General features: G+C 46.0%; 1 protein-coding gene across 2 annotated transcripts in view; it reads right to left on the reverse strand.

Moving 5' to 3' along the window:
- Nucleotides 1-12,918, reverse strand: part of fto (FTO alpha-ketoglutarate dependent dioxygenase) — a 125,569-nt gene extending 112,651 nt beyond the window's left edge. For both annotated transcript variants that reach the window (XM_079736139.1, XM_079736138.1), the window contains exon 1: nucleotides 12,854-12,918. In XM_079736139.1, the coding sequence (XP_079592265.1) occupies nucleotides 12,854-12,895 (42 nt within the window). In that variant the 5' untranslated portion in view covers nucleotides 12,896-12,918. The remainder of the gene's footprint in view (nucleotides 1-12,853) is intronic.
- Nucleotides 12,919-19,125: the final 6,207 nt, after the last annotated feature.

Consider the following 19,125-nt stretch of genomic DNA (forward strand, 5'->3'; position numbering starts at 1 on the left):
CCCGGTATAAATCACCCTGCACCGTGGTCCAGAGGTGTGTGTGGGGGGGGAGTAAGGATGAGGGTGAGGGGGGGGGGGGGGGGGGGGGGGTGAGGGGTGAGAGAGCAGGTAAGAGGTGGAGGAGGTGACGATGGAGGTGAGCTGAAATAATGCTTATGTCACACTGGGTCACGCCTCTATTATGGCCGTTTCCAAAACTATTAATCTTGCTTGTAGTCAGTGGCCTAGAAATAACGACTTTGTCCAACCCATGTAACATAACCAAAAGTCGAGCCTGGTCAAATTGAGACTATGTGTGTGTGCGTGTGTCTATGTGTGAGTGTGTGCATGTGAGTGAGTGACAGAGGGACTGAGTGTGTGAAGGGAGAGGAGGTAAGTGACAAGGTCTGGTCTTCCGTCACTGGGTGACTCGTCTCCATGGGACTCAGACGACACAGAGGGGTGCATGGGTACACATTCAAAAACTTCTGCTCTTATTAAAACAGATGTCGTAACCATTGTAATGAAACCATATCAAGGTCAGGTTAGTGTCCTCACCATCATGGAACTGTGTCCAATTCAAAAGGCAAATTGCAAAAGGCTTTACTCAGGCTAACTGCAATGAGAACAACAATACAATTAAAGAAAGAGTCCATTTCGCCTTATTTATATACAACAAAGCACTCATATTGTTGTGTAATTCCTTCACTTTACCGGCCAACGAGACAGACCAAATAACCTCTTCAGGATGGAAGAATAATCACCCACAGCCCAATGCCGCCACCGCAAACCTGCAGCGCAACACGCGGCGCTGTCAAAACACAAAAGGCAGCCATTGGAGAAGTACACACACTCATAAATAAACACAGCCACACAAGCACACAGCAGGGTCTCCAGATGAAACCAGGGACCGGTCGGCCTCCATGAATGTCACAGGAAGTGGGTATGGAATGACATAAATGTAGGCAGCCCTCCAGTGGCTGTCACAGCTGGCGTTGCAGGTGCAAATTTAATTAGTCAAGGTGAAGTCTCCCTTGTTGTCAGTGGGTGTGGGAGAGGTGTGTGTGTGTGTGTGTGTGTGTGTGTGTGTGTGTGTGTGTGTGTGTGTGTGTGTGTGTGTGTGTGTGTGTGTGTGTGTGTGTGTGCGGGTGTGTTGGTTGGGAGGGGGTTATTCGCCTGTGTGCGACTGTAAACACGCACTATATCCTAATAAGGTGTCATCGGTGCGTTTGATCAGCCCCGCGAAAACTTGTCACGAATCCCTAGCAGGGAGAGGGTCGAGGGACCGGGATGGGGGCCGCCACGGTGTGTGTGTGTGTGTGTGTGTGTGTGTGTGTGTGTGTGTTTGGTGGGGGTGAGAACAAAGGAATAGAGCTGTCATGAGAGAAGCAGGACAGTGGATGAGCAGAGATTGCCCATTAGAGCCCTGCGTCTCTCCCATCGCTCTGCTACCACCGCAGCATCTTTCAGACGCATCTATCATTCGCCGGGGCGGCGGCTTTGGCTCCCGGTGAGCCAGCGATTGGTCTGTGATAGGTCCCCGACGCCGCAATCAGCAGGGCTACACAGTCCTTATCACTCAGCATCACAGCGACAAGACCGCCTGCACACTTTTAAAAACCTTCAGGTGCCAGCCACACACACACACGCACACACACACACACACACACACACACACACACACACACTTCCAGGTAAGAGAAGCGAGACGTTCACTACCCCAAAATAGCATCCTGGTAAGGACACAAATATTTTGGAACAAAAATCCCTTTATGTAATTAGGATTTTAATTAGCTCCTGATGGGTGGGGGCGGGCATGCACCAGCAGTACCATGTCCAACACTCGTGATCTTTCCTAAATCCCCCCCCCCCCCCCCTCACTAAGGCTGAGACTAAACGGAGGAAGCAGGATCGCGGTTGAAAGCGGTTTACCTTACACTGTCTTAGGATATTGAATACATTAGCCCCTTCCGCCTCCTGTGAAACACGGCGAGTGACAAGGCCCAAACGTCTCTCCGCAACTACCATGGTAACGCAGATTAGGGAGCCGAACAATGAGCAGACAAGTGAGGATTTCTTTTTTTTCAAAAACCAGAGCCGAACCGATACATAAATTAATTAAAGGGCCCCGAAAGAAGGGAAGGAGGAAAAAACAAGCTGGGAATTCAAGTTGAAACATCTGTCAGCGACTCAGCCACGCGCCGTAATACCAGTGTTAGAACATTTATACCCTTGAAGTTAATGATCCCCTCTTTAATTGACAGTGAAGGAAATACGGTCGGCGGCGACGGGGGCTTCCTGCGGAGACACCGATAACACTCCCTCTCCCCGGTTTAGTAAAAAAAAATAAGAAATAAAAAAAAACACTGTTTAAAGAGCCTTGGCACTAATCCGCATTGTCATCCCGGGCGCGGAAGCAGACTTACAAACACCGATAACTCCGCTGAAGCTGTCTGTGTTGTCAGGAGTTACGGGGACAGCCCTACTCGCTGAAGCCGCTTGCCTCAAATCAGCGGGCCAGATTAGCCCCGATCCCGGCTAGCCGTCACTCAGCCCCGACACCGGCCTGCCATCCCCGTTACACCAGTCCGTACGCAGCGCGGGTGACAATGCCTCCTCTCCTCTGTCGTCTGACAATGGGTCCACGGGCTGATAGTGCCTGGCACATGGGCTGCGGCTGCCGCTGTGGGATTACGCTAACGTTAGCGACGTTAACACGCGCCGCGCTCCCCCGGTTTGGCTGACACTCCCGACAACAAGTTTAAGAAGAATTTACTCTTTTTCTTGCGCTTATCTGTTCTTCCTCCCTAGCTTACAGAGTGTGGGTAATAAATGACAGTGGAAGCCCGCTTTCACACAATTGCATGTGGGCGCCGACACACAAACCCAGAACCAACACAAAGCGCACATATTCAGCCCACCTTGACTACTTGTGTGTGTTGTAATGTATTTGCACGAGCACACACTGTTATACAAATACACACACAGGCACATAATCAAGGACGGGTAACGGACCCACCAAAATTAATCGCCTTATTAAGCCTGAGATGAGACACACGGAAACAAAACTAAAACAACCCAAAACAATGTGGGACGTACAAAAACAACAGGATGCCAGCCTTATTCTCGAATACATAAAACCCCAACAGAGATTTAAGAAAACGGATCTCGGGAAAAACAATCCAGAGCACTTCAGTGTGAGTGGAGCGGTGAACTTGGGCTGCTTCCAGGAACCTGAAAGCTTGACGCGTCTCTGGCGCTCTGTGACTTATTTCACTTCAGGCTGGCCCAGAACAAATGACAGTATGTGACCTCTGCAAAACAAGGCTGGGTCACGGCATAGGGGCTGACATGCCAGCCCTCAGCCCTCCTGGTGCCACACACATGCACACACAAACAAACACACACACACACACACACGCATGCACACAAACACACACACACACACACACACTCACACTCTCACACACACGCAGTCAAACGCACACAAACGCACAGTCCACATATACCAATATATGCACACGTGGCCGTAAATACTACATTTGTCCTGATACACACCGACTCTCTCTCTAACCCACACACACACACACACACAGACAAAGACACACACACACAGACACACACACACACACACACACACAGAGAAAAGGCCCTGCCACGAGCCGCCCCATGGCGGTACTCTGGGCTCCATCTGGGCGGAGACAGGGCTCCACTCAGGCCGGGCGGCGGGCTCTGACCTGCTGCCCTCCAGTCAGACTCATCTGAATAAACACAGGCTGGAGGGGCGAGGGGGGAATCTGCCTATATTATGATAGGTGGAGGGGAGACGGGGATCCGGGGGGTGGGTGGTGCTGGTGATGGAGCGGGTGGGGCGGAGGTGGTGGTGGGTGGGGCGCAGGGGGCGCTACTCTTTATGCACGTTTGATCATGTGGTTGACAGCATCGGTGGATGGAATTACGGACTGTTGAACAAAAGGTTGTGGTGTGCGCGTGCGTCTATGTGTCTGAGTTTGTGTGTGTCTGTGGGGAAGTCTGAGCGTCTCTCTGCATGTGTGTGTGCATGTGTGTGGGTGTGTGTGTGCGTGCGCTGAGGTTTCTGTGCCCTGACAGCATAGGTCTTGTGACAAGCACGCCCCGCGCCTTCGCGAGGTCCGTCAGTCAGAACTGCGTTGAAAGAAGGGGCCGACGCCCGCGTGTGTGTGTGTGTGTGTGTGTGTGTGCGTTGCTGTGTGTGTGTGTTTGTGTGTCTGTGTGTGCGCTGCTATGTGTTTGTGTGTGTTTCTTAAAAAGAAAGAGTGAGAGAGTGAGAAAGCGAAAGAGATAGAGAAAGAGACACACACACACACAGCAAGAGAGAGAGAGCAAACAAGAGTGATTGAGAGCGAGAGAGAGAGAGAGAGCGAGAGAGAGCGAGAGAGAGAGAGAGAGAGAGAAAGGGGGAGAGAGGAGACTGGTCAGGGGTTAAGTGTAGAGAAGACAGCGATGAAAGGCAACTGTCACGCACCAGTGCCGGTCGAAGGGCTGCCTGTCTCAGGGAGAACATGCAAAGTGTGCCAGGAGCATCTTCACAACATCCTCTCTGCTTCCCGAGCGCACACCGACGCCCGTTTGCACATGCACACACACACACTTAGACACACACACAAACACACACACACACACACAAAGACACACGCAAGCACGCACGCGCGCACTACCTTGAAGAGGCACGGTCTGTCTGACAGCGTGCCAGTCAAGCTGTCGCTGAACCTCTGGCATATGCAAGACAAAGTTAAGGTTGATGAAGAAACGCACACACACACATACGCACACACACACACACACACACACACACACACACACAGACACACACAAACACACACATACGCGCACTGTCATTGAGAGGAAGGAATTACTGAGGTGTGAGTCTACTACCTGGATGGAAAGGAAGTGAAGTATAGTCATTGCAAAGCATTAAGGTGTTTTGTGAAGGTTAGAAGGCAATAATATTTAAATAACGTAACGCAACACCACACATCACCAGGAGCTAATTCCCTCACAGTGGCTACGTACTACTGCATTACCATCCCCCCCTCCAACACACACACACACACACACACGCGCGCTCGCGCGCATACACGCACACAAACACGCGCACACACATGCAAACACACGCACACACACACACACACACACACACACACACACACACACACGCCATGGATACCCTTCTAGGCAAGTTTACTAATCACACAGCCGTTAAACAAGACTTGTTTACAAAACCAAAGACATGTTTTAAGAGCAGGTAATACGCATCCGTGCCAATTTGGCAGTGAGCAGGCGAGGCCTGCTTCCAGCTGGCTAGGCTGTGCTCCGGCTACGGATCCAAAATGGCTCCCGCACACGGAGCGCGCCCTGGGCAATCAGCAGCATGGCAGCTATTTTCACACACTTCCATTAATCGCGTTTATGGAAGAAGAACTTATGATGTACAAATTAACAGTTTCCATTTACACCGCAGCACGCAGGTGGCCTCCCGCGGCCCTGGTGAAGACCCCCGTTCTGGGGTTTGGATGAGGACCAGATGCCAGGCCGAGCAGAAACAGTAGGAACTTTCTCTTTATTGGACAGGTGAGTCATTACAAAAGGAGAACACATTCACAAATAAACAGCATCACAAAGCTCCCCCTCCTCTCTTCTGTTTTAAATGGCACAGGTGGCTTTCCTTGTGAAATAGGTTTAACGGCAGCTAGTTAAAATTAGCAGGCAGGGTATGGTGTTTTATGGGGAAACAGCATCTAAAGTTACGTAGTTCTGGATCAACCCCAGGTAGCCCAGTGGTGAACCACCTCATTCTGCATTTTAAAGTCTGTTCGTTCAATCATTTGTCGTATCCACGTCAAACCCGTGGCAGCCGAGATACAGAGCATTTCAGCTTCCTCTCCCAAGCAGCCATTAGCATTTCAATCATTACCTAAAACACCGGGTGGACGTGCCGATGTGTGCAGAGACAGACAAGACAACATGTCAACACGACCGCACAGCCAACACGTTACACGAATGTACACAACACACATATGTGCCTTCAAAAAGGCTGTCAACCATGGGAAACACACACACACACACACACACACACACACACACGTACACACACACACCTCACGTCTCCACAAAGTTGCAGAGCAAACACAAATGAATAAGAAGGAGTGAGCGCGTGCAGTAGCAGTTGCTAATGAACCCCCTTGGGGCTTTGGCCCCTGTGTCTGAGGTGAGGTGAGGGGGGGGGGGTCATCCCCATGATTATTCAGTACCCCATCCTGAAGAGGTGCCACCACCTATTGATTGCTCTGATTATTCTATGTCTCTCTTGTGACAGCACATGCATGACAGATGAAACACGCGAGGGCCGCGTGTAGTCTCACTGCATATGACGGCATATCCTCATCCGCTCAGGCGGCCGACGGTTTGGTTTGGCGTCGCGGCCCCGTGTTGGTGAATGCACCGACATCAGTAGGAAGTGTCTCAACATTGTTGTGAGGCGCTTAGTAAGGGGCTGTCAGACATAGGGCTGTCAAGGCCGGGTTCAGAGAGGAAGTCTGTGACTCTTCCACTATGGTGAATAATAATGTAGAGTTGGAGCAATGCATCATGGGATACCTGGAACCGGGCAGATAGCAGAGGAAGTGGGAGAATTAAAGTGTCTGACTCCGTCAACAGGAGTGATGATTACCATGGGACAAACAATCAGAATGTGTTTTCATGCATCATTATTTTGTCCCCATTAACTCGGGTGTTCCAGGTGAAGGCCGTCATTATTTTAGGCAGGCATAAACCGGCAGATAGGATGTAAATCAACATCCGAGGCTGTCTGTGAAGCCATCCATCCAGAGCTTTCTAATGAGAAATATACTTATTTCCTCCTGAGAGGAGCCGCTGGGCTTTTACTACAAATTAGACTTGGTAACCTATTGCAACATCGCCTTCTGTTTCAAATATTCACCTAGAAGAAGAACGTAAGCCGGTTGGAAGATCGCCCTGGTTTTTGATGGCTCACTACATCACACAGCCAAACGTTTAAGACCGACTGCCGGTCTGTGGCTGTTTGGGATGGAGGTATTGGGTGAGATCCCTCATTCGAGCCCTCAGCAGGCCGGTTTAATGCAGAACCCACTGAGACAAAGCAGGCCAGGGCCGTAAAACTTGATATCCTTGAAGATGCAAAGCAAATGTAGACATGGGGCACCCTAAAACGTTTAATGCTGTTAGATATAAAATAACACGGCTGTTCCAGTGCAGAGGCCATTATTCATTCACAACAACACGATGTGATGATCTGGAGGTATTTTGACCAATAGTACAACCCTATGACCGCCAAGCTCTATGGGGGGGGGAGCTAAAATGCAATGTTAATGGTAAAATGTATACTACTGTAAGTATACCCCTACATCATAGCCACATAAAGCAGCGCCATAAAGAACACAACATCCTTTTATACGGCTACAACTCAGGGCTGACGTTAAGTCTCGTTTACAGCCTTCGATTAGATGCTTTTAGGGAATGTTAGTTTTTCTGCAGAGCCGCCAACTGGATGCATCAGGCACCTTGTACTGCCCAGAACACTGTGACAGGTTTGTTTTAAATTATAACGGTTAAACTCACATACATTAAGCACCATTATCCACCGATACGAGCCGCGTCATCCCTCTGGATCACCATAGGCTAGCTTGTGTTAGCAGCTGCGACTGCAGAAGGTTAAAGAGCAGCATACCTAGCCAAGCTCATCTGTAAACAACGCATATGACCCCGAAAGATCAAATAAGGAACAGTAAACACCTCGGGAGGGAATGCACTCCCATTCCCCCCATCTACACACATTATTAACACGCGGAGACAGCACATACTTTATAACGCACGCAGCAAAACAATGCAAACAGTCACGCACCCACACTCTCCCCCACCCCTAATGCTAACACAACGGATCAATGAAAGTCCTGGGGCCCAGGGCTCGCGCTATATTACACCGGCAAACTTCATATTCACTCATTGATTTTACCTTCAGCATAGTATATCACTGAACTCCGAGGGGAGGGGAAAACAGAGGCCTCGGTTGAGGTCAACCTCAAGCCGATGGATGTTTGTACAATATTGATGGCGCATGCAGAAAGAAATGACTAAATATCCAGATCAATAGCTGGTTTCCCCCGGCGGCGCGACAGGCCTCGCCACATATAAATACATCTTTATGGTTGCAGGAGTGGCCCTAATGAAGTGGGCTCAATGTGTCGCCCTAGAGGTAAACTCTTTGATTAGCCGGGGCCAAAGGTTGGGGCAGGGCGCTCTTAGCGGTCGGACGCCACACTTCCCGGGGCCGCGGGATGGGAACCTGCACACAGGGGGCCAGTAAAAGGGGCCAGGGATACGACAGGGGCCCGGCCCCAAGGCTCTGTGCTTCATGACCCGCCTATTCAGTGGTAATGAGAATGACCCAGGTAAAGTTATTATCCATCATGTTCAAGTAGTGCTAGCCTGCATAATATATAAATATATACAGGCCTGCGTGTAATGTTGTTACATAAAAACCCACAGCGCATTAGCTTTGGCACACTAATTCCGCCATCAGTACTGTTAATCTTGTTGTCCTGCTTTAAATAAAAAAACAAAAAGTATGATTCGTTTTTTTGTTCAGTAACAGTATATTTCTGAGGCACAGCGACTATCAATAAGGCTTGTTACCCAAGCAACACCACCAGGGGTAGAGTTAAACACAGAGAGCAGTCTTCAAACCAGTGGGAGAACCGGCCAGCCAGGAGGAGAACCAGCCAGCCAGGAGCTCTGGTCTCTGCATGACAATCACCCAACTGCAGCTGATGAAGACGAAGGTGAAGAAGGGAAGCAAGCCGCCTGCTCTTATCCACCGTACAGCGAGATTAATGAGCCCAGTCGCCAGACCCCGGCTTACCCTCCCCCCCGCCCCAGCCCAACAACAGACAACAAGGCCATAAAATGGGAGGAACCAGATTGTTGCCTGCTCTTTAATTAAAAGAAACCTTGATGGGTTCATTTGCCTCACCCCCCCAGCCCTCCTTCTCCCACCGCCCACCCTCTCCCCCACCTCCCTCCCACGTACACCTCTCCTAGTAACACAACAGCACATCAACACAGCCGGCCCCCCCGCCCGTCGCCATCGCTCCACCGACGGAGGACTCTCAGAGAGGCCGTCTCGGCCCGGCGCTAAATCACCGGCAGATCTACGGCCACCCGGCGGGTCCCTGACGGACCCGCGAGCCGCAGAACCCTGAGCAGGTCAGGCAATGGATCGACGCCTCGTGGCGATAAGTAATTCTGTAGCGGATTAGCAGCATGATGGTCTGATCAATAAAGGGTGCTCGGGCAATTAGGAATGCAGTGCGGAAATGGCCCCCTCCGGTGATAAAGTGGCCGTCTGAGTTCCCCTTCATTTGCCGCCTCCATTAGTGTAATGGTATCATTATCAGCCACAGCCGTATTTTTTCCAAAGCCTTGGCTTTCTGCACGGCTGGACCGGCAGGGGACTGATGAGTCCGTGGAAGCCCTCCCACCAGCCCACCCACCCTAGGCAGAGGGATAGCCCCTCTCCCGCCCGGTCCAACGCGGAGCCCTGGGTGTAAATCCATCTCTGCTGGAGCCCGCTGTGTGATGCCCTGCCTACGGTATCACTACACAGGGTTTCATGTCCACGCCCAACACTATTTCCCCATTATGGGCTCATTAATAGAGCGAGGAGCATGTAGCGTGGGTTAAGAAGGCTGAAAAAGATGGCTGGCAGAGTGCAGGGCTGCTGAATGGGCGGAATCTGACACCAGCCGCCGCCGCCGCACCCCCTCTTGCTAAAACACCCGAGCCGACATGACAGGACATTGGCATTAGTCGCCATAAATCGTTACCTTTACACTAATTCACCGGCTAACATTTAGTTGGGGGGGAGGGGGAGGAGGAGGTGGGGAAGAATTGATTAACCATGTCCCGATGTGTGGCCACATAATCAGCTTTTACCTTGCTCGTTGTTAATTTAACAGAATCGCCAAGGGAAACACAAACCATTTTAATGAGCGTTCAGGAATGAAATGCCCTAAACAGCTTGCACTGCCTGCCTCGGCTTACAGGGCAGACCAATGAGGCAGATCTGAGCGATGGCCCCGGCTCCATTCAGGACCTTGCAACATCTGGTGACCCTGTGTGATCATTACTTACACTAACACACACAAACACTCACACACTCCTTGTTTAAGACAAGCTGTATGCATGTCGTCACAGGCCAAACAGCTAGCTCACATCTGAGACAGTAAAGGAGAGCTGTGAGCAGGGGGGGTACGGAAGGGCGGGCAGGGTGGAAGGGCGGTCAATGTCATTTGAGAAACGCAAAGATGGAGTTACTGGTAAAAACTTGCAAAAATTCATTAAGGTGTGCCTATAAATGCCCCTGTTGCAATTTGGAGTAATTAAGCCAGGCACTAACACTATAAGCCTATTTGTCTTTAATAGCATGTTCCATAAGGTGCACATTGACATAACTATGAATAGTTTAAAATATCTAAATTATTTCTATATGCACCTGCAATGCATTTAAATGTATGTTGATGCATTACAGGTGTAAACTGAAAATGAATTATACAGATTATAAAATATTCTATAGTTGTGACAGTATTATGGAAATATTTAATAAGGCATAGCCTGCCTGTAAGCAACGCCATGAATTTACACATCGTGTAACAGAATAGCTTTGATGACACAAAATCATTGATAAAATATGTCATATTTTTCACACAAGCCTATGTAAAGCAGGCACTCAAACAAGAACCTTCACCAGCCAGCCGTTTAGGTACTCTACGGTCGCCTTTTATCAATTGAGAGTATGGGGAAGAGATGGCTTCATGTATGTCTGGGCTCCTTACTGTTACAAGGAAAGAGTCTTGAGTCAGACCACAGTGATGAGAGACTGCTGTTATAAGGAGGCCAAACAATGAACAAGTGGTTCAGAAACTTGAATGTGATGGATAGAATCTAAATGAGCCTGGTTCTAACATCTTTGATATTTGTCAAAGAGTGCATGCAGCCTCTTGTTCGTATTTTGGCCTCAACTGTAGATGTCTCATCAAAGCTTTGAGTGGGCCTGCTTTCTCTCCCCAAAGCCAATAGTTTGCACATGCTAACTCAAAATGACAGTAAAGCTACCACATTTGAAATTTCAAGATGTGTAGATTTACAAATGTGCACAACACAAATCCACATCAACAACAACATCCACATCAACAATAACAGCAGCAGCAACAGCCACATAAAACCATGGCTATTATCCATTAAAGATAACCCCATCCACAACCAAAACAATCCCTTTCACCACCAATGGCAACGATTACATGTCTTTCATCATCACTGTGCAGCCATCTTTCCCACCATTTCACCACCATGCCTCCTTCCCCTAGTTTCACCTCGTTTTGTTGTGCCTTTTTTCGTACGGAGTGCCCCGGTTTCTGCAGGGCTGCCTAGCGAGCCTGAGGGCCAGCTGGAATGAGTTCTTGCTCAGAGCCGCTCATCTGGTCACCAGGACTGCTTTCATAAACAGGAGGGTCCACGTCCTACATAATTTCAGAGCTGTCTGACATGATCCAAACACATATGTCACAGGAGACAGCGGCCACGTCAATAGAGCACAGGATGAACCGGTAGAGACACAGGAGGGAGAGAGAGCGAGGGAGAGATGGAGAGATAACCCAGGGCGAACGGGAGCCTTGGGCGCCTAAAGTCTGTCCCTTCTTTCCCCTTCTATTCAAATGTACTCCCAAAAAAGCACAACCGGTTGGAGCTGCAGTCACACAACACAGGAAATCCTAATAAGCCTGGGTTGGCACGAAATACATTGCAATAGGTGAGCTTACACAGCATCTTGATACCACATCGTTATTACCGGGACAAGTCTCGGCCTAACTCAAACAATTGCATAAAACACTAGCGGCTGTGTGATACATTGCAGATCATTATGCAATTTAGATTGTACCTAAGTAGACGGTCAGGGATTTAAGTGTAGCCCACTTTCTGTATCTATTTACTCACAACACTTTGTTTAGGCACAGCATGGACACACTGTGCACAGCAGAAACTAAACATGGCAACTCCCTGCTACTGCTGATGACATCCATAAGTCTATACTATACTATAGTCTACATGTCAAATATATAGTGTCTACATATCATTATATATCAACTATAAACTATCTTCATATCACTATATATCAACTATGTACTGGCTTCATATCACTATATACTGTCTTCATATCACTATGTGTCAACTATATAGTGTCTACACATCACTATATACCAACTATATAATGTCTACATGTCACTATGTATCAACTATTTACTGTAGCATCGTCAATAACCTACAACTTTAACTATAACTTAAAGAGTAAAGTTCTAGTTTTAATTAAAGTAGATTTTTACTAAAGATCTGGGCTTTCTTACAACAGTGTTCTATTCAAATGGCCAAAGGGTGTTTATATGAAACCGTCACTCTGTAAAATTGATATTTATTGATATTGACATATTTATTTATTTCCCAGAACATGGCGCAGTTCATTTACAAACAAGACACAGAAAACAACCGATGACTCCAACATTGAGCTTTAACTCCAACATATCTCTCGGATCATAAACGATAACTGATAAGAGTAAAGATGTGTGCGTTGTGAATCAGAAACGTGGAAGAAAACACAATAAAAGGAGACGAGGGGAGGCGCGGCGGGCGGGGATACGGGAGCCGCCCGGGCCACACAGTACGACCCGACCCACCGCATCGGGAACATTAACCACTAAAGACATGAGAAATGAGCAGAGCCGACGGAGAAAGACGCTATCAGTACCTTTCTCCTCTTCTCTCCCTCACTGTCACCCGATCTCTTCATGTTCCCGGACTCGTGTCGACGGCGCCTCGCCTGCGTTACAGCCTACGGTGGTGTTGTAGTTCAAAATAAGAGTCCTGATGGGCTTTAAATTAACATAAAAAAGCAGGAAAGACGTGTTTTTTCCTAGATAATGATGTGATGTATATGTATGATAACAAATGTTGTGTTTCATGTGTATTCTTTCGAAAAACGTTTAAGAAATTACATATAAGGGGATACATGGGGAATACAACTACCAAGATGCTGTTCGCGAAGGAACCGGAAATTGCCTCAAGTCTAGTCCAGCCCCCACGCTCCAGCAAATCACAGTCCAGACTCGTGCTGCGCGGATGGACAGGAGGTAAACAAAGGTATGAAAGATAAAACTACTTATTTATATTAATATCTTGCACTCCAGTTACTTAAGTTTTTCAGACACATCTATGTAAAACAATGTTTCTTTAGATGTATACAGATAATAATTTGAAAAAATAATAATATATAAATAATAATAAAATAATAATAGTAATCACAATCAAAATCACTATCCTAATCACAATAATAGTCACATACATACAAAAAATATTCATAATAATAATAATAGCAATAATAATAACGTAATAATAATAATAATAATAATAATAATAATAATAATAATAGTTTTTCAATTCTGTTAGATTCTTCTTTTTATTAGTATTAACATTATTATAATTAATGATATACCTATAGCACTTCAGTAACACTCTGCGATAATAACCATACCATAATACCATAATAACTAATAAGGTGATATTTCTACGAGTAGTGCTACAACCAAAACCACAGCAATATATGTATAGCAGAAGTTAAACATCACCTTTAAAACTGAAGTTGAACATGGATGTTCCATATGTGGCCCCCTAACCCCATCTATAAATCAAAGCCAGTGACACTTTCATCTCAGACTATGTGTAAAAATAGCAGTCTTTGAACATACTCCAATGTAAATCCTGCCAGCTTCCTTTCAACTCCTCCATGGCTTTCAGATCCAGGTGCATTTCTGTCAGTGTGCGATTCAACCAGGGTGAAGCCATTTCAACTTCGACCAACAATTGGGGAAGTTCAATTTGAGCTACATGTTTAAGTGTACGCCTCACATAACAGTTAAAGTACCCCTCAGCTGTTCCCTTGAGTTTGTCCAACGCTATAAGACCATGTTATGAACCGTGTTGAATCATGCTTAGTCTGTTTTCCTTATCGGAGCATGTGTGTGGAACATGGGCTCCACCACCAACAGATCAATGTAGGGGATGGAGAAGTGATTGTGGGGGTCTGAGGCACCTGCTTCACATTACCGTTACAGACTTTGATCAGTGTCTTCATTAGTTTTCTTTGTAATCTCTCTTTTCTTTTATGGTAGAGTTGTCCCAGCGAGTTGGGCACTGTGATTTAAGGCACATGTTTCTTTCACCTGTCTTGTAAAAAAGCTATAACACTCCCTGGCCCTCGTACGTGGCCGTGTCTCTGGAATCTCTTAGTAATATAGAAAGCCGCTCTTTTGCACTACATTTCCTTTCCTTCTCCCTGTTCTTTTTTTAAGAGGAAAATATGCTTGAAACATACCCTTGGAAGGATATCTGGCACAAACCGGATCCATCTGCACGGTATAACTAAACATAAACACATGGCAGCAATTGCTATGTGGACTATAAGTTATGATGAAAATAATGTAGATTATGTTAAGTATTTATTTTGAATTGAATGATGTATGCATTCATCTTGTCCTGTCTTTATAATCCATTTAGTTGTATCTAATTGTATTTTCGGCTACATGGTAGTCCGCCCCATGAGTTAGCGCACACAAGAGGTTTGAGAAACCACGCATACATTTCCACATCATGTTGGACTTGCAAAGCCAAGAACTTCATGATAGAAACTCTTAGAGAATAAATGACAGTGTGTTTGCATCACCAAACAAAAATATCTCACAAAGAAGAAACAATATATCACTTGTATCTTCTCAAGTAGTTTAACAGCAATAAAATGAATCATGTAATGTTCCAAGAGCCAATTGTATATACAGTAGGTTTATGAGTAGCTAGGAATAATTTCATATTTTTGTGTTATATTTTGCATTCTTTAAATTCTAATATTTCTAGGTTCCTCTAAATTAGATAAGCATTTCACATGGTTTCAAAAGGGCCATTCAACCACTAACAAGTAATAGGGACTATAAAATGGTTCAAATCCATGTGGTTAACCATTGTGGTTGCAATACTGAATATATACTCACATTCAAATAATACATGAATACATGTAGTTGGGGTTTTATTCAGAATATGTCCTCATTTACTACTCAGTATCCATCGGCAGGTCAATCCATCATCAAACTTACTTCACATTTGAAGTTATCTTTCACATTTCTCAGCCAAGCCTTAGTGTCTTTTTTAGTGTTTTTTCCTATGAGTGTTTTTTGCTGCCGGACTTGGCTTTGGAGCACTATAAATAATCATCACATTTGAGTCCTTCACCGAGATACGAGCCAATTACGTTCTCTGACAACGCCTGACATTCATCCAACAGCCAATCAGACTCGCCGGCAGCTACCTCTCCTCTTCTGTCTGACCTGTGGAGTTCATAGCTGGGCAAGGTTACCTCTGTACGCTTTCATCTATGTTGTAATGCCAGAAGTAAGGAGGAGAAGAAAAGGAAGAAGAAAGACGGTAAAAAAGAAAACGAAATCGGTCTCTTCAGCAGCATATCATATCAGTCTTTTCTTTTGTTTTGGGGCCAACGTGCTGCCGCTCAGACTGAAAGTATGTTTTCTGTTATTATGCATTGCATCAGCGCCGGATGACCCTTTGACAATTCCCCCCTTTTTTCACAATATAATGAGCGCATAAAAAAACAGGGAGAGAAAAAGAGGTGAGGAGAGCAGAGTGCCAAAATGCCATAAAGAGCAGCGCAGAGAAGACGAAAGGACCATTGTGTTGTGTCTATATTAAAACCAGAACCCTGAGCCTGTAATCACACTATCTCCCCCACGTCTCCTGTGGACCACGTGACCCGAACCCTGATGGAATGTAGAAAGACTTTCCTTTGTTAATAATGACATGTACCCGGGCTCAGGCTGGCTCACCTACATTTATTACCACCTTATCAATTACCGCAATGCTTTTAATGAGAAGTGTGGAACCACACTACTGGATAAGCCCAGTCGAAGATAGCCAGGACTAGCACATGATGAATAGGCTTTTTTTTCTCCGGCAATTTTGGCCAGGGTAAGAAAGAGTTCTTATTTTGACTTTTATTTATTCTGAATGAGCATATGGAGCAAGTATGTGACTTCCCCTTGCTCACTAACCTTCAATGCTAAGCCGTAGGAAACTGTTATTTGTCAGTGCTATAAAGCAGATTGCTGCCCAGTGGTTTCGATTAACATCAAAGGGCTCTTCACAGGCAGTAATAGTTATATCAAAACCTGAAATGTATTATTTGGGTTGTGTGCTTCAGTCCTCAGAACGATTATGTCCCCTTTTACAAAAGGGTTTTTCTTTCTCTTTTTGCTTTTTTTTTCTGCTGACTTTTCAGATTCCATCCCAATCGCTGGCTGCACTACATGTCTTTGAAGCATCCCAAATTACCCCTGTACATTCTCTTTGTAGCACTGAAGACTTTGGCTCACTCTCTGTGGCCTATTAGTTACCTCACGGCTGTATTGGAGACATGCAGAGACAATTTAATGAAGCAGTGGTGACTGTGGTTTTTCCGCCGCCAGGTAAATGAACGGTTACCATCCCCAGGGGAGACTTCCAGGGGTCCTCTGAAATGGTGGCGTCTTCTGAGTGAGAGCTTATTCAATATAATTTATATGTATTACATTTAACACAATTTTTCCATCTGCAGGTGAAGATGAATGGAAAGAAATTCCTGGGATTTGAACACCAGCGGTGCAGTATGAGTTGCTTTGGCTCAAGCCCACCACTTAAACCTGTTTCCAAAACGTGAGCCTTCTACTGTGCTACTGTCCTATCCCCCCGGCAGCATACAGACCAGGGCTTTTAGATTCAACTGAAATATGGACATCCACTGAATCAGATATAATCTACACAGACTTCAATTTTCTTCTCAACTCAAGGGAGACAAAAAAGAAAAAACGTCCAAGTCTGACTACAGCCTGTTGTATTTATTATTGTATGAATATTGATGAGGAAAAAAACGTTCCTTTTAGTCCGAACAGTAATAATGTCAACTGCCGTCTTCAATTCCCCCATAAATGACATAGGGCGAGCGAGAATGAGAGAAGAGAAAGAGAGCTTAAAGCCGCACGGGCAGATCTGCAGGGACGGGAGATTTTCTTTCTGAATGCTTCGCTGGCCCTCAGCTGGAATGGCGTTAAACCCCTCACAGCTCTGTGGACGAGGCTTAAAGTGCACACAGGGCCCCTGTAAAGTGATTCACAAAGTGCATACAGCATTCAATACATGTTGATTAAGCCTCAATAAATGATCGCGCAGAGCCGCGAGAAAGAGCCCTTTGGTCTGCGAACAGAGCGAGCGTGCGGCCGGCCCTCTAAGATGTGGTACACCTCGCCAGGCCCCGGGATCGCTTCCAGACACAGACGGTGGAAGCCCCCCCTGCCATCGCTCTGATTTGAATACCATGATCGCTGAGTAGTTTTTATAGGAAACCCATTAAAAAAAGGAGGTTTTGACACACACAAAGGCCGCCCTGTTTAAGTCTCACGCACAATGTCCGGCTAAAGACGTGGTAAAACTCTGCATACACACACTCTGACATCCTCTGTGTGTCCTTGCCTTCCCGCTCCCATCACGAGGGGGAATCTTTTGGATTGTACTCCATGGAGAGAAGATGACCCCCTTTTCCGAGAAGGACTCTATCATTCAGCCCCACAGTGCTGATTAATCCCACATTTCCTGCCTGATCAAAATCACTGAGGCAGACTGGACTTAACTTTCAACAAAGACCTCAGTGCAAAATATGCTAATTTGACAAAATACTGTCAGTTCTGAAAGGAAAGGGGAAGGGGCGGGGAGGGGGTTCAGGGGACCAGCTGAGCTGGACACAAGGGCCCGACGCGACCCTCTGCATCACCTGGTCTTGACAGCGTTTACAAAGTGCCAAGTCGTCTCATTAGCGCTGCTGTTAGGCCTAACTTGGAGCAGTCCTGCACATCAAAGGGATTCTGAGCAAACGATAGCAAACAATGGCAATAATAAGATATGTAAGAGTTCAATAAATATTGGGAGGGATCTCTTTGAAGGGGACTGTTTCAGATTAGAGACTTTTATTAGGGCTTTTTCTGGGCTTTTTTAGTGCATGTTTTCCCCATGAGTCACAGTTCCCAACGTTTGTTGTAGTTTCGGTTAAACAGACGCTTGGACTGAAGGAGTTGATGCGCTGAACAGAAGATGTGGAATTGATGTGATCCATATTCTCCATTGTGTAAACATGTGTCGTGGTAGTTCAAAATATTGTTGGTCTGAACCTTTGTTACAAGGATTGTCCCACAGAACTCCTGTGTGTAACACGATTCAGGATTATCTTATTTTTAAGCGTGAAGGATTAGCTTGTGTAATCTTAATAACTTAATGATGTTTCCCTTTCTATTATTTCCCCATTAAATGATGAATATGAAATCGTGAAATTGTAAGAGAAGGCCACCTGAAGAAAAATATTGCATCATTGTGGTTTGCATTTTTTTATCGAATTTATGGCGTTGTAGTCTTGAGTCAATTAGTTCATATTAGCCGAAACAAATGTGGTTTATTTTCTTTGTGACTAATTAGGTCAATGAAATACATTTGAGATTGAATTTGGATTCAAGTCACCAGTTGTGCAAAATTGTTAAATAAATTGGTTGTTGACTTTGTACATTTACTGTGTACAGATGATGGAAAGTACACTTATTCAGTGAACCGTCCCCACCTCTTTGGCCTCAACTGCTTGTTTAAAAGGCTTGATTGTGTGCAGTTCCATGAAATGCTCTGACACTTCTGTCTTGTTTCTTTATTGCAAATGTTTTTCCTGTCAGTTTCCCTCCTCAGATTTTATGTTGATGTTTTGGTAACCAAAATATCCTGTATGGATAATTTTTTAAACAAAAGCAGACACCAAGGTTTAAAATGTGAAAAGATGCAAACCTATTACTTCACTACAAACAGAATGTTGTAGTGAAGTATTAAATCTTGATTAAACAACTTCAAGCCCTGTGTTGTGGTTAAGTGTTGAGTGAGGATGAGGAGGATGAA

The sequence above is a fragment of the Pollachius pollachius genome, assembly GCF_949987615.1.
Source record: "Pollachius pollachius genome assembly, chromosome: 5".
NCBI lineage: Eukaryota > Metazoa > Chordata > Actinopteri > Gadiformes > Gadidae > Pollachius > Pollachius pollachius.